Here is a 23,309-nt window from a genome sequence, read left to right as displayed (position 1 = left end):
AATTTGACCAGCTGAACGCATTCTGTACTGACCGGAGACACGGAGGAGATTGATTGACAATGGTCTACAGCCAATCAGGACGCAGAACACAATGCGCTGTTTTTTTGTTTTTTTTTTAATTGCACACAAAATAAATCTGCGAAACAGCGAGGCCACGAAAGGTGAACCGCGTTACAGCGAGGGACCACTGTACATTCATTACACATTCACATGTTTGAAATTGTAATCATGTATTTGGAGTGCTACCTATATTTCCTCAGACACATAGAAGAACATCCAGACAACAGTGTCACAGCATTTCCTCTTGCACAGAGCACAGCAGAGAGCCGTCCATTAAGCAGAAGGAAAAAGGCCTCAAAACAGAGCTGCTGTGAGTCTCTGGTTATCCCAGTCACATGAGCAGAAATGTTGCTGGGACAAATCAGAGTTATTAAAGAGTAGGGGTTTATAAATTCTAAGAAATGCATTTATCGTTGAGGTGAACAGATGTCATATGCACAGTTAAGCAGGTTACCTCCTCTAACAGGAAAAAATATCAGCCGGATATCAAACAGAGCTGCCAGCTCTTTACACCATGGACTCACCCAGACCACCACCAAAGACGACACAGGTGTGATTTTGTATATAAATAAAGACAACTGTCATAAACAGCATAAAGATGGTCAGAAATTAACACACAGGTCTCCAAAAAAACCAAAACAAACCTGCTTATTGCCATGCAGAGCTCCTCGCCACTCTGAGCCAGAAAAAACCCCCGATTAACTTTCAAAAGTTGCACGTGCCATGTACCTACCCAGCTGTATGAATAATGTATGCATGTTGGCGTGTGTGTGTGTGTTTACATGCATGCCTCGTACGAGCGCACGTGTGTGCGTCTGTGTGGGGATAAGCGCAGTGAAGAGAGCTGGATTAGGAGCAGTGAGGGCAGATGGAGCCGCAGAAAGCAGAGGACAGTTTGGGACGCCTCAGTATGCGACATCAACAGGGGATTGTCGCTTTGTGTTGTTTTTGCGCATGCGCACGTGTGATTCTCAGAGTATCATTGGGCACGCACGTGTTCCTGTGAGTGCTGCCTCATGCCCTGACCCCTCCCCTCTGTGCTGTCTGAGTCACGGCGTGTTCTTGATACAAGTGCGCACACACACACACACACACACACGGCTTCGCATAGCCTGGAGTCGGGGAGCTGAAATAGAATTTGGTGTGTGTATGTGTACCAATTTGTTTGTGTGTATGTCTCAAAATTAACCGCAGTGCAAAGCCTTTGAATGTTTCAGCAGGCAGTTAGCTTTTATCAGAGCAATTCAATTAATGTCTGCAAAGCAGAATTGCAACTGAGTGATTGGATGTGTGTTTGAAGAAGTTTGCATGCAGAATTTTGTGTGATTACAAGAATTTCTGTGCTTATCTTTTTACTTCTGTGCTTAGAATAACCTCGTATGTTTGTAATGCAGAACTGAGATCAGTGCTTTCATATCGCTCTCAGCTAGTTGGATGGGGGGGGTGGATTGGCATTTCATAGATACTGACTCCAATATCAGAAGTAAATTCTTTTAAACTCCTCGAGCCCACTTCAGTTCAGCTTTCATCATTTATGAGTAAAAGTTGAAAATAAGAATAGAAGGCAGTGATTTAAGATGTCCGGGACGCTGAGATATCGTAACACATGCAATATCCGTGCATATTGGAACAGGAATTGCAGTGAAGGCAGGTTCCAAATTTTTTGACCCTTTGCAGTCATTTCCCTGAAGTTTTTCACTTTAGTTTATTGTTGCCTATAAGTCAAAGTGGCAGTGGAGCCTTTGAATAGCTGAGACACGTGGAAGTCTTTGGAATGCAGAGATAATAAAATAGTTTTGTTTGGTCTTTTTTTCCACACACAACTCATCAGAAAACAATGTGGTAATTGAGAATTTGTAAGCAGAAAAAACTAATGGCAATGATGGCGGAAAAATTAGCTCCAGTGTATGAAATGAGTTGGTTGACACTGACTGGAGATGACTCACCGCTCATTCAGTGTTACACTTCCCCCACTTGAAATGCCTTTGAAACGTCAGCACAAAGGATGAATGACTGCATTAAAACCATGCTTCGTTTAGAGGTGTTTAAAGGCTCAACCTTTGCCAGGTTTGCCACCTCCAAAGTCTCTGAGATTCAAAGACAGTTATATTTCAGAGTGGTACCTGCATCTGTTTTAAACAGTCTTTGGTGTATTAGACCCAGAGCAGAACATATTAAAACAGAGTGCATTAAATATTTTACCTGTACTGATACATCCCAAGAGTCTCATTGAGTCACTGGCAAAACATTTTTGTCCACCTGTGGTTCCCACCATGATGTTCCTGTTTGTGTAAAATGTAAAAAGGTGGATTTCTACATATGATATTTAATTGGTGTCAGTATTTTTGCTGTAGTTTATCATGGCTGAATGCAGGCACATCGTCACAACACACTGTTTTGAAGAGGATCATTTCTGCTGAGAGGAGCTCAGATCCTTCAGATTTTTCAGCTCCAAAGACATAGCACAGTTCTCTGGGTGCTATTGCTAGGAAAGAGCACTGATGGTGGCATTTGCTCTGTGCTCTTGCGATTGCTATTGGCAGTCAGACTTAAAGAACATTTCTGTGCAGCTTGTTTTGGACATGAAAGACTGCACTAGATTTAGCTTTTCTACTCTTTTATGTGTGTATCTTTTTAGTCAGTGGAATCTCTGGTTTCACATTTCTCCTTTAAAAAAATGCTCTTTTCCTGTTTTATTCATTGATGAGTATTTTTTTTATCCTGACGTTTATATCAAACTGCATGGCTCTTTACAGCTTCCTTCATATTTTAGTAAAAGATTGAGCTTTTTGTAATTTTGTAGTGCATGTGCGCACAGCTGTTTAAAATAGTTGTTCTTACACTAAAATAAATGAGTTTAAAACAAGCAACAGAATCAACCATTGAATTCTGGGATAGATTGGGCCACGAAGGATACACCCGACCCATCCTTCAAATCTAGGGAGAAGGAGGACGCATTTGGAGGAGTCTTCAAACGTGGACAGCCTTCGTCGCGTCGCTGTCATGTAATCGGCCTATCAATGTGGCCTCCGAAGAATGCGGCCCCTGAATTTGGACACAGCTACGATACCGAAGATTGCTGCTTCTTCTTCTTTGGCGTTTAACGGCAGCTGGCATCCTTGTAGATGCATTTCTGCCATCTTCTGTTTCAGTCCGTTATTACACTCTTAAATCCTACTACCTATTCCTGCGTCTTTCTGGTTCTTACAAAGCTTCAAACAACTCGTCAACTATTAAATTAGTCGTCAACAATTTTGCTAGTAATCGTGACTAGTCATGGCAGCCCTACCTGTAATTTAATTTGAGCACGAAGGTTATCTATCATATGACATCCTGTGTCAAAATCAAGTATTAAAAGCTACTGTGCAGTTTGGTTTTTAGGTACTTGTGCTGTTTGTCATCTCTTTTGGCCTCACATGCCTGCAGCGTCACTGTGAAGAACAGAAGACAGATCAACAGCCTGTAGGGCAAACATAAAGAGAGATGTCGCAGCAGTGACACCCATATGACCTCCCTCTTAACATCAGTAAGACTTAGCAGGTGGTGCCGGATTACGAGCATTCCTATATTGACAGAGGCAGAAAGAGAAAATTAGCGCTTTGAAGTTCCAGGGTGTTAACAATACTTAGAACATGTTATAAGATCTGCACTCAGGAACTGAAGACACAGCTGTGAATTTGTTATCTGAGTCAGCTCAGCAAGCTTTACTCAGACCTTGAGCATTTCAGTCCACTCTACAACTGGAGAACATTCACTCGCTGTCTTCTACAACAGAGTCGCTTCTCTTAACCTCCACGCTTCAGCATTTGTCTTTAGGGAACGTTCCACCAGAGCCGCAGAAGACAGTATTCAACTGTTGCCACAGGATTATTGGTCCACATCTTGAGTAGAGTGAAATTCACATGTTAAAAAAACAACAGAAAAAACAGTTGCATGCTGTTCTTTAAACATTGACCTTGAACTCTCAAGTCTTCACCATTTATATCAAATATACAGATTAAAGGAGAAACCACCATGAAAAGGTCTCAGTGACGGATTGGGCCACAGCTTTGGTATTGATTCTTCAGATCTCTGGGATACAGTTCCCCCAGGAGAGCTTAAATAAGCTATTTCCTTATGGATTGTTTTGAAGGTGATTGAGATTGACCAGTGCAATCTATTCAGATCAATCTGCTGCCCATCACCTACCTTCCTGTCTACTGTAGATTTAAATTGATAGATTCTGTAAAAATTTCCATAAACAACAACACAATATCTGACCGTTCCACTGCTATTTATTGAAAAATCATGACTGTAAACACTTGAACATTGAAGTTCTGATAGTTGGTCCTATTTCTTTCAGAAACACATGCACCCTGGTGTTTCATTGTTGAGGTTCTTGAGGTTATTCTAAAAGGGGATGGTTTCGTCTACACCAAATCTGTCTATTATTACTCTGGCAAACAACCGTCTTTGTCTCTTCTATTTAGAGCACATTATTCCAGATGGCCTTGCCTTTGTTTTTCACATTCATCTGCTTTCGTTTTCCTTTTGGACAGCAAAGGATTTGTCCCAGTGTGCTTCCAGTGTTTTAGTTTTGCTGCCTCTTTTTTATTGTTGAAATGCTTTGATACCAACAGTTTTGAAGAGTTCCTCTGAGTTACTTGGATGGAATTTTGGATTTGATGGTATGTTTGGTATAAGAATAGTTTTATGGCAGGCGTATCTAGCGACAGCTTTGGCACTGTAATCTGCCAGGAGCAGCAGCTCCACCCAACCCAAGCCGTAGGTGTAGCCTTCTCTGTCAGTAAACTCTACATGTATAAAGTCTAATTTACATTATGGAGCCCTACTCTTAACTCACATAAATGTAATACTGTCTGTGAAGCTGGGTTTAAGAAATAAATGTTTAAACTTTAAGTTTTAAGAACATGTTTAACGCTTTCTTGTGCCAGTACAGAACATTACGTCACCGGTTGGTTGGCTGGTTGGTTGCGACTTATAGACTTACATTAGTTTACGTTAGCTAACTAGTGACAGAACTGATAACACTGTGAAAAGTAATTGACCAAAGTATGAGAAAACGAATTATGAGTCCAGTCCAGTTTATTGTTCAGATGAACACCAAGGTATCTGTAGCTGTCCACAGCCTCGATGTCCATCCTTGGATGTTCAGTGGTTGCAGTGGAGGATGCTTGTGCCTGCGGAAGTCTACCACCAACTCCTTTTACTAGTGTTGATCTGGAGGTAGTTCAGCTGGCACCACTCCACAAAGTCTAAGGTCAGATCTCTGTACTCCTTGTTGTGTCCATCAGTGATGAGGCCGACTATTGCAGAGTCGTCAGAGAACTTCTGCAGGAAGCACTGGGTGGAATTGTGGGAGAAGTCTGCAGTGTAGATGGTGAAGAGGAACGCAGCTAGAACCGTTCCCTGTGGGGCCCCCGTACTGCAGACGACCCTGTCCAACACACAGCCCTGAGTTCTCACATACTGTGGTCGATCGGTGAGGTAGTCCAAAATCCAGGTTGTGAGGTGATGGTCCACTCCAGAGTTCTCCAGCTTGTCCTTCAGGACCGTGGGAAGAATGGTGTTGAAGGCACTGGAGAAATCAAAGAACATGATTCTCACAGTGCTCCAGCGGTCTCCAGGTGAGCGAGGGAACGATGTAGGAGGTGAATGACGGCATCATCCGCTCCAATGCCAGGCTGGTAAGCAAACTGAAGTGGGTCCAACAATGAGCTCACCAGGTCCCGAAGCTGAGCCAGGACCAGCCGCTCCAGGGTCTTCATCAGGTGGGATGTCAGAGCCACCGGCCTGTAGCTGTTGAGGTCCTTGGAGCGTGAGGTCTTTGGCACTGGTACAACACAGGAGGTTTTCCAGAGCTGTGGGACTCTCCCCAGCCTCAGGCTCAGGTTGAAGAGGTGCTCCATCACCTCACACAGTTGGTCTGCGCAGGACCTGACGACCCTCGAGCTGATGCCATCATGATCATGGCTAAGCTGGAAACCTGGACCCTCCGTGACTACATGAAGTACCTTCTGAAGGTCTACTAGAAGGTGTGAATGGGGCATTATGGGCAATCCCTACTTGCTACCATCACGAAACCAACCAGCTGATCTACACCACAGCAGCAGTGATCACTGAGATGAGGCTACAAGCTGAACAGCAACAAGGAGAGTAGACTTTATATCTCAAGATTCAGTTATGCTTCCTTATTTTATACAAGTAAATATGTAGTCCTTAGTGTGGCAGTTTTCAGTCCTCTAGGAAATAATTAGGAAGGACACCAGCACTACAACATGAGTACCCAGCACTGATAGTGACATAACACTGCCTCTATCTGTGTGTGTTTTTTGTGTAACCACCAGAGGAAAGCAACTGTATGACCCTTCCACAGTCACAGAGGTCAGACCTCTGCATCATTTTTTAATGCTGCAGAGACGATGACACTTACGGAACCATGAAGGCTTTTTAAAAAGTTATCAGTGTGGGCAGATGCATACTGTAGCAACACATTCCTGCGTCAGGCGGGTTACCTAGTGTGTCTAACAGCAGAGTCAGACATAAAACTGAACAACTGCTCTGTCAACAGTAAACTAAATGTACAAGTATCACCACAGTTTTCTATAAAAACCTTTTCAATGCTGTTTCCAGCTCTTCAAGTCAGCGACGCAGCTGACAGATAGCTGACGCTGTGGAATTTACCTTGAGGTGTTGCTAAAACTGTCAGTGGTTTGTTGGAGCCTAACAAAAAGGGTGACATTGTCAGTAAAAAGAAAGACGTTAGCAGAGGTGGGGAACTAAAGGAGAGGAATGACAGACAAAAAGACACGATGCAAGATAGACAGACATAAATGAAAATATTCTATTCAATAAAAGTTACATTTTATGCATCATTTGAATGCAGAATCATTGAAGAACTGTTTTTAAGAGAGAAAGAAAGATGAACAGTAAAGTGGGGAGCAAATATAACGCTACCTGAACTGAAGTGACTTTTGCAATTCTTAATGGACATTTCTTCCTCACCTTGTAAAGAAACGCATGGGAGTTTTTGCTGTTGTGTACATCAAGGACTTCTCTGTGTAGTACAGTGTACCCTCTGTGCCAGCACTGATGTCCTCGTATCCACTCTTGCCACTCTAGTTAAGCTAATAATAAATGTTTAATAGGTTAGTATTTTTTCCTCTCAAGCAAATCCATTTGATGCATAAATTGCATTAACTACTTAATTTCATTGGTAGTTTTGTGGCTCTGCAGCATTCCCTCCTTTCTGTTGGTGGTTATTTTATTAAAAAGAGCATGTATTATGTGTACCGCCTTGTTGTTTTTGGATGCTGTTTTATTGTTCAGGGTAACACAAAGTGCAGATTGTCTGGTGGGAATGGGTTAGTGATGATTGGATCTTCTTAAACTGAAAAAGATGAATTAATTGCATTATTAGATTTTGCAAACTGAATAAGCAAATATTCTGTTTGCTCACCAGGAGGAAGAAGGTGATGTCCTTTCATTTCAGTGTGCCACATCAGGACTACAATTATGTTGCCGTTGTTTCTCCCTCTTTTTAACAAGTCTTAAGCTTCGTGAAACAGTTTGTTTTTTCACCTCATCAGCTGTCCTAAGGGCTAACATTTTTGGATATAACCCGTGTTGATTGGTGTATTTATTTTATCAGGATTTAGTTTTAACTCTCTTCCTAGCAAATGTCATAATTCTAAGACTTTTCTAAGAATTTCGTCATGAGGAGTTAATCTTAGTACAAGGACGCTTTGTGAATACAAGCCGTGGTTGTATTAGTCTGTTTAACAGTCCATCAGTCTATTTACAGCCACAGTCATTCAATGAAAAAGCAAGATTTGGAGACTGTGGCATGACTGAGATTACTGCCAGCATTTACAAGGAACCTGACATTTTGTTGCCTGTTTTTAAAAAAACAAAAAACAAAAAGAGACCATACTGTAGTTACAGATGCATCTATAGGCTGCATGTGTGCAAGGCAAAAACACACATATGCTTGTTAGGCAACATACAAATAAAATACTAGAATTTCATTCATGCAAGTGAGAGAACATTTCCTCATGTTCTTTCTCAAATTTGCTCCAGAAACCAGCAACATGACAGACGTGATGGAAACGTGTAGTTCAGAGGAACTTCTTGTACCTAACGTACAGTATTCGAAAAGCTGGAAATTAGCTATAACACTAACTAAACTAGGGTATGCACCTGCTGTTTAGCAGTGTAAAATTCAACATTATAAAAACTCTATTAGCCAGTGCAGTTTTTGTCTCCATTGGCTTCATGTTTCAGGCCACAGGTTTCTGCTTGTCTCATACCCAGAATCACCGTTTACTTTATAGTAAATCAAGAAAACACAATTAGTTCCACTTGGAGTTGGACATCTCCCTCTTAATTTTAGTGATGTGGTTTTATAGATCTACAAGTCAGTCGACCGCTTTTACCCTGATCTCTCATACTTCTCTCCAACTATTGGGTGAATTGCCATGAAAATTTGGCATTTACATTCTCCGGAATAGTAAGTCTTATCACTTTGAGGTTGACATTTCCCTGACATTTTCCTTTGGTGAAACCAGCAAGCTTGAAATGTCTTGAAAAATAATAGCTTAAAGCAGACCATAATAAATTTGATTGAAGACACACATGATCCCCTCAGGATAAATGTTATCACTCTGGTAGTCCCCGACTTCCCCGACTTCCCAACTTATCTGGACCTATCATTACTTCAGCATTCTCGTTTGCCAAACACTGATTTGTTTTGTTTAATGGTAATTACCTAGTTTTGCCACACTAAAATGTCAAAGCAAGCTGTTGTGCGCATTATCAAAATGTTGACATCAGTTCATATAAAAACTTCTTGCTTAGTTGCTTTTTTTTTTTAAGTTTAACTGCTGCTGTCAATAAAAGGCACCAGAGCTGATCAGTCGTAGATGTGTCTAATATGTTTAGCCTTTACTGCGGACGACATGCTAGGAGTGCACATTTTGCACTCTCATATAAAAACAGGTCCTGTGATTTATTGCCACAATAGCTAACATAAATGGAAACATGTGGAAGCCAAAAGAAAAGTCATCTTTATCATTATTTTTATTTAAATTAGCGGGAACTCTCCTAGGCAGCTTTCTTTAAGTACTCTTCAGGAAAAGTTCAACAGGCTTCTAGAAAGGCATCCAAAGCTCTTCTCTGGATGTTGGCCACCTTTGTGGTCCTTTCTCCACACTGCTTGAATAATGTTGTGCTCCAGGCTCTATGGAGGGCAAAAAAACACACGCACTGGAGCACTATCCAGGTGTGCTTTTACTGCATTGAAAGTGTGTTTGAGATCATTGTTGTGGTGAAAAATGAAGCTGTTGCCAATCAGATGGGCTCCAGATGGTACTGCATGGTGGTTCGGAATCTGATGGTACATTTTTATGTTCATAATTCAAAGAAGAAGAAGAAAAAAACAGAACAACAAATAAAGACGTCATTATTATGTAAGCAGTTTGCGTTTTTAAGAATGACAGAGTCGTGGATATTGGTTAAAGTGGGACGTACAGTAACCTGTGGAGTCAGAAGGTCCTGTATGAACGTGCAAGATATTAAATGACAATATTTTATTTTGAAACAGAATATTCATTTAAATAAAAGTTTGACAAATAAATTTGCATGCTGTCAGTTATAGTTCTGCATCTCTAAAGTCAAAGCAATCCATCAGTTGGAAAGGCAAAGTCAGTTTATAAGTCATTCCCTTTCATGGTCGGCCTTTAATGTTAAAGCTGCTGGAAGTGAAACTGGGAAAACAGCAAGAAGAAATAATGAGCAAATGAAAGCGTTACTTATGTATTTATGGCTTGTTGTGGAGCTTGTTGTTTGGCTCTTCTGCCTCAGATGAACCCTGCTTGGGATCATTCAGCTACACCCTCCCAGGTAAATTTGAACCAGCTACAACTTATGATTTCACAAGGAGCAAAAAGAGATCACAGACAAGGCTAATTCAATTGATGAGATATCTAGCATCTCTGTGTCCTCATAAGACTTCGCTTGGCTCTACTAGGGAGACTGCATCAGACTGCTGTTATGTAATCAAGTTAGCATTAAAGCTTAAGTGAGTTTGGATCCAGAGAGGCAACAGTTTTGTTTTTTTCCTCTTGGGGAACGAAATAAAAAGGGCAAAGTAGAAGGATGCTAGCAAAGAGGTCATGCACCAGAAAAGTGACAGGAGTCAAATGTAAAAATATCAGCAGGAACGACAGGTGACAGAGCCGGAGACGGAGAAGAGGGAAAGTCGCGCTGAAGAAACACGTAACGTGAGTAATAAAGCAAGGACAGGAAGAGACAGAGAGAGGTTGTACAAGGTAAATCTGGGCATGACGAGTTGTGTTGTGATGACAGAGAGCATGACACTTAGGGGGGAGGAACTACACCATGCCGTGCAGACATGGAGGGAGGGAGGGAGGGAGCAACTAGAAAGAAGGGAGAGCAAGAGGGAGGCAGGCTGGTGGAGGGAAATAAACAGAGTGGCCGTTCCTCCCAGCAGCCAGTCTGAGGCACACAGCTACTAGTGAAGTCTGTTTCAGTTGATTGCAGCAACTCAAGCTCAGTTCTTTTGCATTTGTCTGGGATCAACTCGTTGCTGAGTTCAGTGGGAGGCTTATAGTCGGGGATTTGAGGTCTGCAAACACAGCTTGTGTTCATGTGAACCAGGCTGAGTGGGACACGTGCAGTAACTTCCTGGGAGGCTGGATCAGCAGACGGTGCTGCTGGGCTGCATCATCTCCTGCTGATATTCCTTCAAAAGGAGCAACATGCATATCTTACAGCCGTACTGCATCAACAGGTTGGTGTGATTGCGGGAGTGCATTTCTCTGCGATTGCGTGTATGTCTGTTGGAAGTGGGTGTGTGCTCTGCTGGCATCTGTGCCCCCTGTCACATGCTCATAACAGATTAAGTATGAGATGTCTGTGTGTGTTGAGTCCTGTTTATGGTCTTTGCTATCTGTAAACCAGTTTATTAGTCACAAATTCATAACAGTAGTCCAGAAATTTGATTTCCAAGGGATGATTGCATTAATTTACTTTCATCTGATGAAATGTCTGAAATCTGAAAGGATGTTAGTGATTCTGTAAGCCTTGCTAGTTTAACAATAAATCTGTTGTGAGTGCATGTACCACATCCAGATCATTCAACTGATGCCCCAGGACAGAGCTCTAGACCAGCTCCTGTGTCTGTCTTTGCAACCACATAATTGTTTCCATTTTCACAAAATGTATGTTATATTTTAACAGAAATGCACTTTGGATAGTTTCTATTTATTTCTTTGTCAAAGGGAATCTCATTAAGGCAAAGGTTCTATTTAAAGCTGCCGTAGCATGGATGCCAAGTAGCTTGTTACAAGAGTAGTAACATTAACAAATCAGCCTAAGACTGCTTGTTCAACTAACTCACAAAGTTATCAATTAATTAATTAGGTAGTTATAGTGTTTAAAATCTAACGAAGATGGTAATGGTTTAAACAAGCTCATTAAGGGTGTCACAAGAACCGATCATTACAATCCGTTTTGAGACCAAAAGCCAGGGCAGAAAATCCTCAGAACTCCAGGGGACATCTATAAGAAAGTTGTGTACACCCACACACAGTGAAAACTACTGTCATTGGAAGATGGGCTAGTCCAACTGTCGCAGTATCTCTGTCCCAACTCTTTGATAAGAATGGCAGTCAAAGTTGGGTATGGTGATATTTGATATGCAAAAGACAATATGCAAAAATGCTGCCCTGCTTTTCAGAGCAATTAAGGCTCATTTTCAATTCAGTGACGCACCTGCAAGAGATCCATTGTAAGGACTCAAGCTGACTGAGTTTCAGCTCAACATGTAAAATGATCTGTGCATTTCTTTTTATCCTAAAATTATCCAAAAATGCGTGTTACCGGTTTGTCTGGCAACAAAATAAATGTTCCCATTTCAAAGTAACATCCTGCTACCATCCTGTCAGGCATTCAAACAAACTCATTAACGGGTTTATGTTTAAGGACACATTGGTTTGGTATGAAAGTAGATATTAAGAATGATTTTGGTACACAAATCAAACGCAAAGATTTGTGCTCTGATAATTGTCATATATGACTGATTGTTTGCTCTAGCAGTCGCCTTTTGCATAGATTTGCAGCTTACTGAGATTCACAACATATCAGGTTTTTCTCATTGATAAATGGCAGACACCACAACAACTTGCTAAAAAATATATGTATAAATACAAAACTGTAATTGTTCACCCTTCTTCTCTATAACCACCATGGAGACCACTGAGGGCTGGACGTCTTCAGCCTGTTCTGTTCTGCTGCCCCCATAGCGGTCAGGAATAAATGGTTGCAGCTTTATGAAGACAGTGGAGATTATTGTGGACTTCAGGAAGCACACAGCCCCACTCCCCCCCATCATCCTGACTGACACCCCCATCACCTCTGTGGACTCATTCCGCTTCCTGGGTACCACCATCACCCAGGACCTGAAGTGGGAGCCCACCATCACCTCCGTCATCAAGAAAGCCCAGCAGAGGATGTACTTCCTGAGGCAGCTGAAGAAATTCAACCTGCCAACACGGACGATGATGCAATTCTACACCGCAATCATCGAGTCCATCCTCACCTCCTCCATCACCGTGTGGTACGCTGGAGCCACTATCAGGGACAAACAGAGACTGCAGCGTGTTGTGCGCTCTGCTGAGAAGGTGATTGGCTGCAGACTCCCATCTCTGCAGGACCTGTACACCTCCAGGACACTGCGGCGTGCAGCTCGGATCTCAGCTGACCCTTCTCACCCTGGACACAGTCTGTTTGACCTGCTCCCCTCAGGCAGGAGGCTCCGGTCCATTCGCACCAGAACCTCTCGCCATAAGAACAGTTTCTTCCCCTCTGCTGTTGGACACATGAACAATAACCACATGATTGTCCCCGCCACTAACACATGACCCTACGCTGTGTCACTGCATCATTTCATGTTTGGCACTGATCACCACCTGCACTCATGTATATATCTTTCTACGTAGCACTCATAATTCTTATTCTCATGTATATATCTCATGTATATCTCATGCACATATCTTTCTTTCTACATAGCACTTTAATTCTTATTGTCTGCACTGAAGCACCGCAGCAATTTCCTAATGTTGTAAACCTCAACATCTGGCAATAAACCCATTCTGATTCTGATTCTGATTCTGATTGCAGTTTTCAAAAGACGTAAACTTCCTCTCCCCTGTGGATTGTCATTTTTTTTTAAGTTGGATTTGGATTTCAAGTAGCGCTAAATCATTCTCTGGAAATTTTTCCAAACCTCACTAACTTGCACATTTGAGTTATTCCTTCACATTGTAGAAAATGTATACAAGAGCTGTCAACACTGACATAAACTCCAGTTCAGTTTACATTGATCAGCTACCAGAGCAGGCAGTTTCCCACCATGTTACTGCCTCACCATGTGCACTGTTTTAAAGATAATATGTTTCATGGACCGTGAAGAGCAGCAAGAACTGAAAAAGAGACGTCAGAGGATTTTTTTTCTTTTCTTTTTTTTAGGTTGGAAGAGCAAAGTGGATTTGACAGCCAGTGAGCAGGGGGAAGGAGGGACGACAGTGGTGTTACCTAATAGTGTTGATGGAAGTTGAGGGAGGAGAAGAGGAAAGAGGTGGGGCGGAGGGAAAGACAGAAATCACTGGGAGGATCGAGGGAATATAGCAGTAGCTGTGAGCCGACAAAGTGACAGTGGTTTGGAGAGAGAGCTTTTAAAGAGACAGAGAAAATGGGAATGCGAGGGGTGTGGAGCAAACAGCCAAACATGTGGATAGATGGGGGGGAAGGGAGGGGGAGATGGAGAGAGTGTGGTAATCCAAATCTGCTGCAAATAACAGAATTTGTCATGTGAGCGTGATAAAGGAGAAGGATACAAAATTATAGAAAGCGACAGAAGGTGGGGATGAATGGTGCATGTGCAGTCTTTAAGTGGAGAGGATAGTGGAGTGGCCTTCATTTCCATGCATGGGAAGCATTGGTATGATTCAGTTTTGAATCCGTGACCAGAGTTTGTCAGTAATCCCCCAAAAGTGTTGGAAGTTAAACTTTGTTGCCTATCAGTTCATTTGTCCATCCAGCCATTCATAGTATGCTAACATGTGCAGAATGCTTGCAGTACAAACTGACATTAGACCCCGCCATAAATGACGCGACAACACTCGGTAATTTGTAAACTATCCTGTTCTTATTCTATCGTTTTATTTGTTTGTTTTTAAACCGGTCATTACCGTGTATGGTCAAGTGTTTGATCTGTGCCATTATCGACTAACACTACTCAAGCTAGCTTGGGTAGCATAGTTCGTCAAGTAAGGTTAAACAAGGTAAGAATTTTGCCTAGCAACAAAAAGGAAATGGGCTCAAACCAAAGTCTATTTGCAGAACAAACTCAATAGTGCAGCGAAATAACAAGATTCAAATATACCAGCCTGTTTCTGCTGTAACCATAGACGAGGCTGAAGTGGCGTTTGAAGAGACTGTGCTGTATTTGTTTACCATGCATATTGTGGTGGTTTGGATTGCTAATTAGCACCACGCTCAACCATGACTTTAGCAAATTTATCACAGGAACTCATTTTGGGACCACGTGTTGAACATATTTCAAAACAAGCAAGACAAGGAGACACTTTTAATAAAGGTTTTACGTATTTTAACAGAAAAGGAAAACAACAAACAACCAAAAACAACAATAAGAAAACAAGCAGTCGACTGAAAAGCACAGCTTTTTCCCACAAAGCAATTCTGGCAGTGAGAACATGACTTTATATCCATGAATTGACAGCACATATACAGATGTAAGAGCAGCCTCGGAGAGGCATGCAAGAGTTTATATAGATGTGGGTAGGCACAAACAGGAGAAAGGAAGAAAAAAAATTCTAATTTCGGATATATTTCAACCACTTGTCCCATCTCGTGGTATAAATATTAGCTTGCAGCCTTAACAAAAAGGTAAGTTTTTCCATTTTATGAATCTCCTCAACAACGCTCAACCAGTCGACCAGAACAGGGGGGTCAGTACATTCGGCAAGTACAAAAGGACATCATCAGCTATTTTGTGTTCTCTTGAATTAACTACGACCCCATGAATACTATTATTTTCTCTTATTGCCTGTGCTAAAGGTTCAATGTAAAGAGCGAAAAGAGTCTGAGACAAGTGACAACCTTGACGAGTAGATCTTTAGAAATTAAAAACATTTTCATAGCAAACTAACAGCTCTTATATAATGTCAAGTGTCAGACTGGTTACCCAGCAAACCAAATGTAAAATGTAAGTCTGTGCTATGACTGCAGACCAACATATTTATGGAGAGGATTCCTTTAAATATCTAAAATGCAGCATAGTTTCCACGTTTCTCTACCAGTTTTTCTAGCAGTGTTATCTTATGTCTTTTTTAATGTAGTTAATTACCAAAAAAAACAAAACAGAAACTGTCTTTGCATTATCTGACTTGGAAAAAGAAATCTTATTAATGATCTTTTTCCTGAAGCTGCTATAATGTTATCTTTTTTTAATCACTTATGTCTTTTTTCCCTTCCACCCTCTTCTCCTCCACCCTCCCAGATGGCCAGATGTGCCGAAAAGGAAGAGAAAGAACAGCCAGTGCTCAGTGAAGAGCATGTCCGGTAACTAACTTCATTATCTCTGCCTCACTCGTGTTGTTTGTGTCACCCCCCACATGGAAGTGAACACAATTCAAAGCATATTTCCTCTAAGACGATGTCTTTTGATGTACTGCTGGATTCGGCCAGTGATTGGTTTAAATCCGTGACTCGGCAGCTCCCCTGGGTTTTCAGTGGTGTCCTTATTGTCAGGAATATGATTATTCCTCGTCACCATTGTATAGTTTCCCTCAGAGGCCTTGTTGAACACAAATCAGCTAACCAAGGGGGATTGGTTAGGCAGGTCTATGAATGTTCAGGACTAATCTTTAATGGATTATATCAGAAAAGAAATAGATGTATGCAATAATCATTATTCATGTTATGGATAAATAAACAGAATCAGCATTTATTTCTACCTGTAAACTTTGTATTTTGTTCATGATTTTTTTTTTTTTCCTGATTTAATATGCTAGCCTCAGATATCGTCGAGCCAAATTAATCGGGGCAAATGTAGTGTTTTCCATAGTGGTAGCTTGTGGTGTAGGGGTGCTTAATTACAAATCTGGATTATGAATTGTATGTATTGAAATTGCAAAATCACAACAGTCTTTGAACCTAGACATGTCTTTAATTGGGCTCTTCCTGCGCACTAAAACTGGAACGTTCACATTTAATACAAGGTGGGCCTTAATGCTGGAACCAGTGCATTTCAAAAGATCCAACTTTTACTTGATGGCTAAAGGTTTGGGCCACACTTTTCACAGTAGTTGCGTGTGGTTTCAGACAATTTAACATTTTCCACAGAATCCGTAGTTGAGTGTGCTAGTCTGCTAACGACCAAAACAGTCACAAGGAATTTTTGGATGCATCACTGTCAGGAAATACACTTTTTCCCGAGATCCCAATGGTTGCCAGTCACCAATTAGTTGGTAGGTCTTGTACAAGATAACTGTTACATCACGACCAAAGCTATGTTGCAAATCCCGTCTGTGATGAAGATGCAAAGACTTCTTGTAAACCACTTGACTCAGGAACAGCATTGTTCGTTCACTTTTATATGTTTATTATACATTATCGCATGAAATTATACAGAATCAGAATGGATCTACTTTTTTTCCTTCTTCGCTTCAGTAGTACAAGAGGATTGACTGAAGAAGTATGCTCCCTGTGGAGCAGACTTTACTTTTGTGATTTCCAGCAGCGTCTGTACATGTGGGTTATTGTTTGCACCTGTGCTTTGGGTGGTTGGTGGTCCTTGTGCAACTACATGACAGCTTAGAGGTTAGAATTCTTATGTACGTTACATATATTCATATTGTGTGACTTCAGAGGATCAAAGAGTTCAAGGAAACTTCTGAAGAGAAATAAATTAGTCAATGAAATGTGAAGATGAAAAGCATATTTCATGAATTCTGGGAATGTGAGTGTAAACCTTATAAGCTGGCATGATATCGGAGTCTGTGGGGAAGACGGCCTGTCTTAAAGTTGCAAGAAAAAGGTTGTTATACAAGGATTTAATTAACCGGCTTTCCACTCTTAATCTTTGACCTTAAGTCTAAGTCACATTTACAGACAAAAGCAGGGAAGAAAAACTTTGTGCGAGTGATTTCTCCAAAAGGTTCTGGGAGTGAGGTGCTCCTATTAAGGAGACTGCAATTGTTGGTTATAGAGCCCCCCTCCCCCTATTAGTAAAGCCATAAAAAATCTGTTTACTAGTCTTATCATCTTTAAAAAAGGCTGGCTGGTGTGAACTCTTCCTCAATTATTGCTCAAAACTTTTAGACGACCTTAAAAGAGGTATGAAGCTGGCAAAGGCTACAAAAACAAGACTTGGCTGTACATCAGTCCATGGATAGGCAAACTGCCCACAAATGGAGCAAAGTTCAGGACACCAAGAACACAACATGCAGTCCTGGCAGATTGGAAAGAACCCAGCGTTTGGAGTAAAATGTTTGCAGAAATCCCTACACTTAGCTTTAGTCTTTGTTCATGAAAAAGCACGTAACGTGAAGAGACAAAATCTGAGCTTTTGCCTGACACTGAAAAGGTACTGCACCAAAACATCATCCCCACCGTGAAGTGTGGTGGAAGTAGCATTGTGGCTTAGAGTTGATTTCCTCAAGGCCAGGATCCTTGCAGTCATTGAGGGATATGGGAATTCAGAATTGTGTCAAAACATATAAGATTATAGGAGAATGAAGCTTCTGATCCTAAAGCACACAAGTGAACAAATATCAGAATGGCTGAAAAAGAGGAAAACTCTGGTTTTGGATGTCTGTGAAGGTTCTCAGTCATCCAGGTCATCGTAGTCAAAGGAGCTTGCAAAGAAAAGCGTCTGGACTTCTTTAAGTTGCTTGAAGACGTTTCACCTCTCATCCGAGAAGCTTCTTCAGTTCTAAGGTCAAATGGTGGAGAGTCCCAGATTTAAACCTAGTGGGAGTTTCCCCCCACAGAGGGACAAAAGGACCCCCTGATGATCCTCTAATCGCCTGAGCCAAGGTGTGAAACTGGGTGTGTGTCCCAATCAGCCAGAGTTTCGGGTGTGTTCATTGTGAAACCTGGCCCCACCTTATCATGCGAATTCCTGAGGTCAGATGGCCCAGGATGTGAGTGGGCATTAAGGCGTCTGGGAAGGGATCTCAAAACTGGATTATAGATGGCAGAGAGTTGGCCATTCCTGGGCATTCCTCACTGCACTCTACAGCATCTGGTTTTGGAATGATCAAATCAGAATTCTGACCTTTGAGATGGAGCTTGCTGTGTGATGAGAAGAAATATCGATGAACTGAACTCTCTCTCATCTTGATGTGCAAGTCTTGGCAATAATCAGGTTGTGTTGTCTGTAATTGTGACTAAGATGAAGTTTAATCGTCTGACTTCAAAACTCACATGTTATTGGTATACTGTCTTATTCTTGCAACTGTGTATATGTTTCATCTGGTATCACAGTCTGTAGGGGCCATGTATGCAGGTCTTTCATTGAGGCCCCTGTGATAACACTCATCCTCGCCCCTCCTTTCCTTCTCCACTCCTCCTCATCACTACTTCTCCTCTTCTTCTCTTCCTCCCTCTGACCCCATTCATCCTGATCTTCCTTTATCACTCTTGCCCTTACGTCATCACGCCTCACCATCCATCTTGCTTGTACTCCCTTGTTCGCACTCCTTCACCCATCTCTCATTCCATCCTATCTTCCTTTTCGACCTCCTCTTCCTCTCCTATAGCTCTTAGCGTCTCTGTTCCAGGGTACATCCCCAGCTACCTGGAGAAGGACGAGCCATGTGTAGTGTGTGGGGACAAGGCGACTGGGTACCACTACCGCTGCATCACCTGTGAGGGCTGCAAGGTACATAACACCTCTGTTGTATCAACATGGTGCAGATATTAGTTTGTCATGTATTATACACTCTGACAGCTCTGGCAGGAGGTAGAGGTGGCTGATCCAGCTCTAAAATGACAGTTAACATCACCACAAAGGAACTTATAAATCTGAAAGCAGTTACTTCAATTCTTTGTTATCTATATATCACCAAGTCAGAACAACAGTCATCTCAAGGCAGTTTATATTGTAAGGTAAAGACTTAATATAATCGAAAGAAAACCTCAATAATCACACAACCCCCTATGAGCAAGCACCTGGCAAGAGTGGGAAGGAAAAACTCTGTTTTAACAGGAAGAATCTTCAAGAAGGAATGGGTTCAGGGCAGAAAGGCAGGACAAAAGACACACTGAGGAAGAAGATCTAATGACTAAACACAGAGTGCAAACTGTATAAACATGTGGAGAGTGAAAAGAGTGAATGAAAAAAGTGTTTCATGGAAAGCCCACAGCGGCCTGGCCTGTTGGAGCATAAGTAAGCAAGATTCAGGCCATAGCGATAAGTTTTATCAAAAATGGAAGGTGTAAGCCTAATCTTAAAGGTAGCACACTGTCTTGTAAACTGATTTCAAAGAGCTACAGGTAGCTGAATAGTTAAGCGTGAAAAAGCTCAGTGTTCGAAACACATAAACGTGAAGTTGGGTGGGCTGCCCAGGTATCATTTGTGCTGTACTTTAGTACTTTTGCAGATAGTGAACAGTGTGATTTGTAAGTTCTTTCACTGCTAACGAGCTAGCCCCAGCCCGTCATGTCTTCTGTTGCCCTACCAGCAACTGACTTGTTCACTGTTATGATGACATTCAGCTGTTTCTCCAGGACGTCTCTTGTCTTGGACAGACTCCAACTCCAGCGCCATAGGCTCCCGCCGCCTCTGTAGGGTAAACATGAGAGTCTGCATAAACCAAAATCATGTGTCCCTACGCCAAGCTAATTGAAGCTGCGGAGGAAAATGGTACAAAAGTCCGTCGGCTCCCTGACGAGCCAGCTATGATTACTCCTCCTGATTATGTTTCCTTTCACCTGCATGTGCCTCCACTCCCACCTCACTCTATACATAAAAATTGCATTTACTTCTTTAGGAAACACTGAAGGATCAGTAAGAAAGAACCATTGTGAGCTCAATGTATTTTCGCAGCTAACTGAATTATTCTGACGAGGTTAGCTAGTTCCCTCAGGAGTCTTTTGTTCAATCCGGAGCCGAGCTGAAAGCTACCATCAAAATTCATTCTCCAACCTCAGATTTTAGTATGTTCAGGCTGTCTCATTCTTAATGCTTTGTATTAATCCACCTCAGTAATATCTTACACCATTTCTTTCACTCGTACTGATGCAGAGCTGTGTTGTTGTGTAGATGAAGATGAGCTCATTCTGTGCAGCTACAATATGTATGTAGTCAGAGAGCTGAATAGATGCTCTGCAGTGGAGAGGAGCTTTTTCTCAGGATAGCATACAGCAGTTACATAGCTCCCAAATGCCCCTGCAGTGTTGCTATAATTTGAGTATTATGCAACCTTTGAACCATGTTAACAAGCATTCATGCAATTTCAGTAGCAATAGCCTCTTTGTTACTTTCTGATCACGCCACAATCCATCCTACACAATTTAGGTTGTTAACGATCCTCATGTGACTGGGCAGCATGACTGGTTTAAAAATATTCAGTTTTTACTATTTAAAGGAAATCACTTTAGTCTTTATTTAGTCTGTTTGGTACCACAGTTGCTGTACTCCCAGCATGAGTAAGAATGACGACTTTGTTTGGGACTGATTGCAGCCCAAGATGAAAACGCATTTGGTGTCCTAATATACACAGTAGGTGAGTTTGACTGAAAATCTGTCACTACAGTTCACATCAGTGCTGTCAGACTGGTCTCAGTTCATAAAACCAATTAAAGTTGAGTTTGATGTGAAGTAGAATGGACCAGTAACACCACTGCCTCATAAGCTACGCCAAGTTTTCTTCTAATGTAAACAAGTGGTTTTTGAAAATGCTCATATTTATAAACCCTTTCCACATGAGCAGATGAGCAATCTGACACGTGTTTAGAAAAATAAGTGCAGTTTCACATTCACTCAAAGCAGCCGGCTCTTTGATAGTAAGAAGGCTGTAAAACAAGGATTCACACACAGGAAATTAACAGTTCCACCTTAAATACTCTAAATGTTGTTTAAAAAAAATGAGTTTCTCAGCACAAAACAAGAGTAAAAAGCCCCATCCCCCTGTGCACTGCAATTTTACAAAGCACAGCCAAAGAGTGGAAAGATTGGTTCCTTCCATTCTGTGATCGGGCCTCATGTCTGACACGTCTGATAGCGTCTTTATTTGTCCCTTTTGATTTGTGGGCTACAGAAAAACAGCCTTTTATGATGTTTAGAATCCAGGTGTTTAGCAGTTTGACATTCAGGGGAAAAATCACTAAAGGAAGCACTCATCCCCCCTCCCTTCCAAACGCCTTCGATGCTTGTTTCCTGAAGGGGCAGCACGGCGGGTCTGTGTGCCGTGCTGGAATGGTAGCGCTGTGCAGGGTGGCTGCTGTGTTCGCTTCGGATTACTCCTCAACCCCCACCCACCCCTGTGGCTTGTCATGTCTTCACAATGTTGTGCTGTGGACATTTATGTGCTTCTTGTGCAGAGGAGTTTTTTTGTTTCCTGTTCTCATGCTGTCCTACCATGGAAGCATAGCATGAGTAGGGGTCTCTTTTTTTCCTCTTGTACTTTCCCCAGTGTAGTGTACATTTCAATGTTTTTTTCTGATTCTACCAATCTCTGACCTGTATCCCTATGTAATGTTTGTGCTATATGTGTAAGGTCGGGGGGGGTCCTATTTCACTGCAGGGCAACCTGCATGTGACGAATAAAGCTTTGATTGATTGATTGATTGATTGATTGATTGATTGATTGATTGATTGATTGATCAATCTCCTGTGTCAAATACAGTGATATGTGCCATACTGTACATTAGTGAGTTGCCAGCAGACTCCTTGATGGCTGGCACAGAGGTGCTGAGAACTGATCTATTATCTGAGGACTGGCAGCAGCCCCTCAAACTGGCTGCAGTTATTCTCAATATAACACACTCACAGGGAAGCAACATTTAAATTTAAATGTGTTTCCTCAGGCAGAAACACTTGTTTCGTATTCACTTAACTTTCAAATAACAGAGTAACACTTCCTACCTCGCTCCACTTTTGGTTCAAACCAGGTCTTTGTAAACCACGTCTGCTGTGTTATTCCAATCGAACCGTCTCGTGTAAAGCTTGCGAGAGATGTTCAGTCATGCCATCAGTTCATTACTTCACGATTTTTGGCAAGCAGGATCTTGGCTCACAGTCACCAACATGCCTTGTGATGTGACTCATTTAATGAACTTGTTTTATTGTAATCAGAACACAAGAACATTTAATTGGTGGATTTAATTTTCACAACAGTTCAATTCATTTTTATTTATACAGCCCCAATAACAGCAACAGTCACCTTAAGGCGCTTTATGCTGTAAGGTAGAAACTACAATAATACATGCAGAGAAAAACCCAACAATCATATTGACTCCCTATGAGCAAGCACTTTGGTGAAAGTGGGAAGAAAAAACTCCCTTTTAACAGGAAGACACCTGTTCCCCTTTCCTTCTCCTCAGGGTTTTTTCCGTCGGACCATCCAGAAGAATCTCCATCCGTCCTACTCCTGTAAATATGAAGGTTGCTGCATCATCGACAAGATCACGCGCAACCAGTGCCAGCTGTGCCGCTTTAAGAAATGCATCTCTGTGGGCATGGCCATGGACTGTGAGTTTTTTTTTGTTTGTTTTTAAGCTCGTCATAGATTTTAGAGAAAAGGTAATGATTTTTAGTTCACCGAGGTTCATTTATTTAAAAAGCAGCCTTCTTACACAAAGGCAGATTGAAGGTGCTGTGCAGAGAAAGTAACTCACACTAGAAAGCACAACAGAAAAGTAAAACAAAAAAATTACAACTAGTAACTAGTAAAAATAAATATTTCACATAGAAGTAAAAAAGTAAAATAGATTGTGTCTGGCAGTTACGGTGCTAGTTGATTGTAACTTCTCAGTTTTATCTGCTGTGTTGGACTTTTAGAGCCAGAAGTTACTCTATTTAGAAGAGAAGGTGATTAGTTGTTAATCTGATAATGCCTGCAAGTGTGCTTAGCTACGGGCATTCATCAAATGTACAAGTGCTGATAGCTGCTAACCAGTGCTGAGTAATAAAGTGATAA

The 23,309-nt window shown here is 41.6% G+C and overlaps 1 protein-coding gene across 7 annotated transcripts in view; it reads left to right on the top strand.

Annotated features, from left to right (window-relative positions):
• Window positions 1-23,309, top strand: part of LOC101478180 (thyroid hormone receptor alpha) — a 106,189-nt gene that overhangs the window by 65,854 nt on the left and 17,026 nt on the right. For 4 of the 7 annotated variants that reach the window (XM_076882894.1, XM_076882893.1, XM_004570308.4 and 1 more), the window contains 3 exons: window positions 15,662-15,723; window positions 18,927-19,048; window positions 22,714-22,861. In XM_076882894.1, the coding sequence (XP_076739009.1) occupies window positions 15,662-15,723; window positions 18,927-19,048; window positions 22,714-22,861 (332 nt within the window). Of the gene's footprint in view, window positions 1-10,534; window positions 10,871-15,661; window positions 15,724-18,926; window positions 19,049-22,713; window positions 22,862-23,309 lie in introns of those variants that run through there. The other 3 variants (XM_012924428.4, XM_004570310.5, XM_076882896.1) reach the window with 3 other exon arrangements.

This window comes from Maylandia zebra, linkage group LG4, assembly GCF_041146795.1.
Source record: "Maylandia zebra isolate NMK-2024a linkage group LG4, Mzebra_GT3a, whole genome shotgun sequence".
NCBI lineage: Eukaryota > Metazoa > Chordata > Actinopteri > Cichliformes > Cichlidae > Maylandia > Maylandia zebra.
This window is presented reverse-complemented; position numbering and strand designations above follow the sequence as displayed.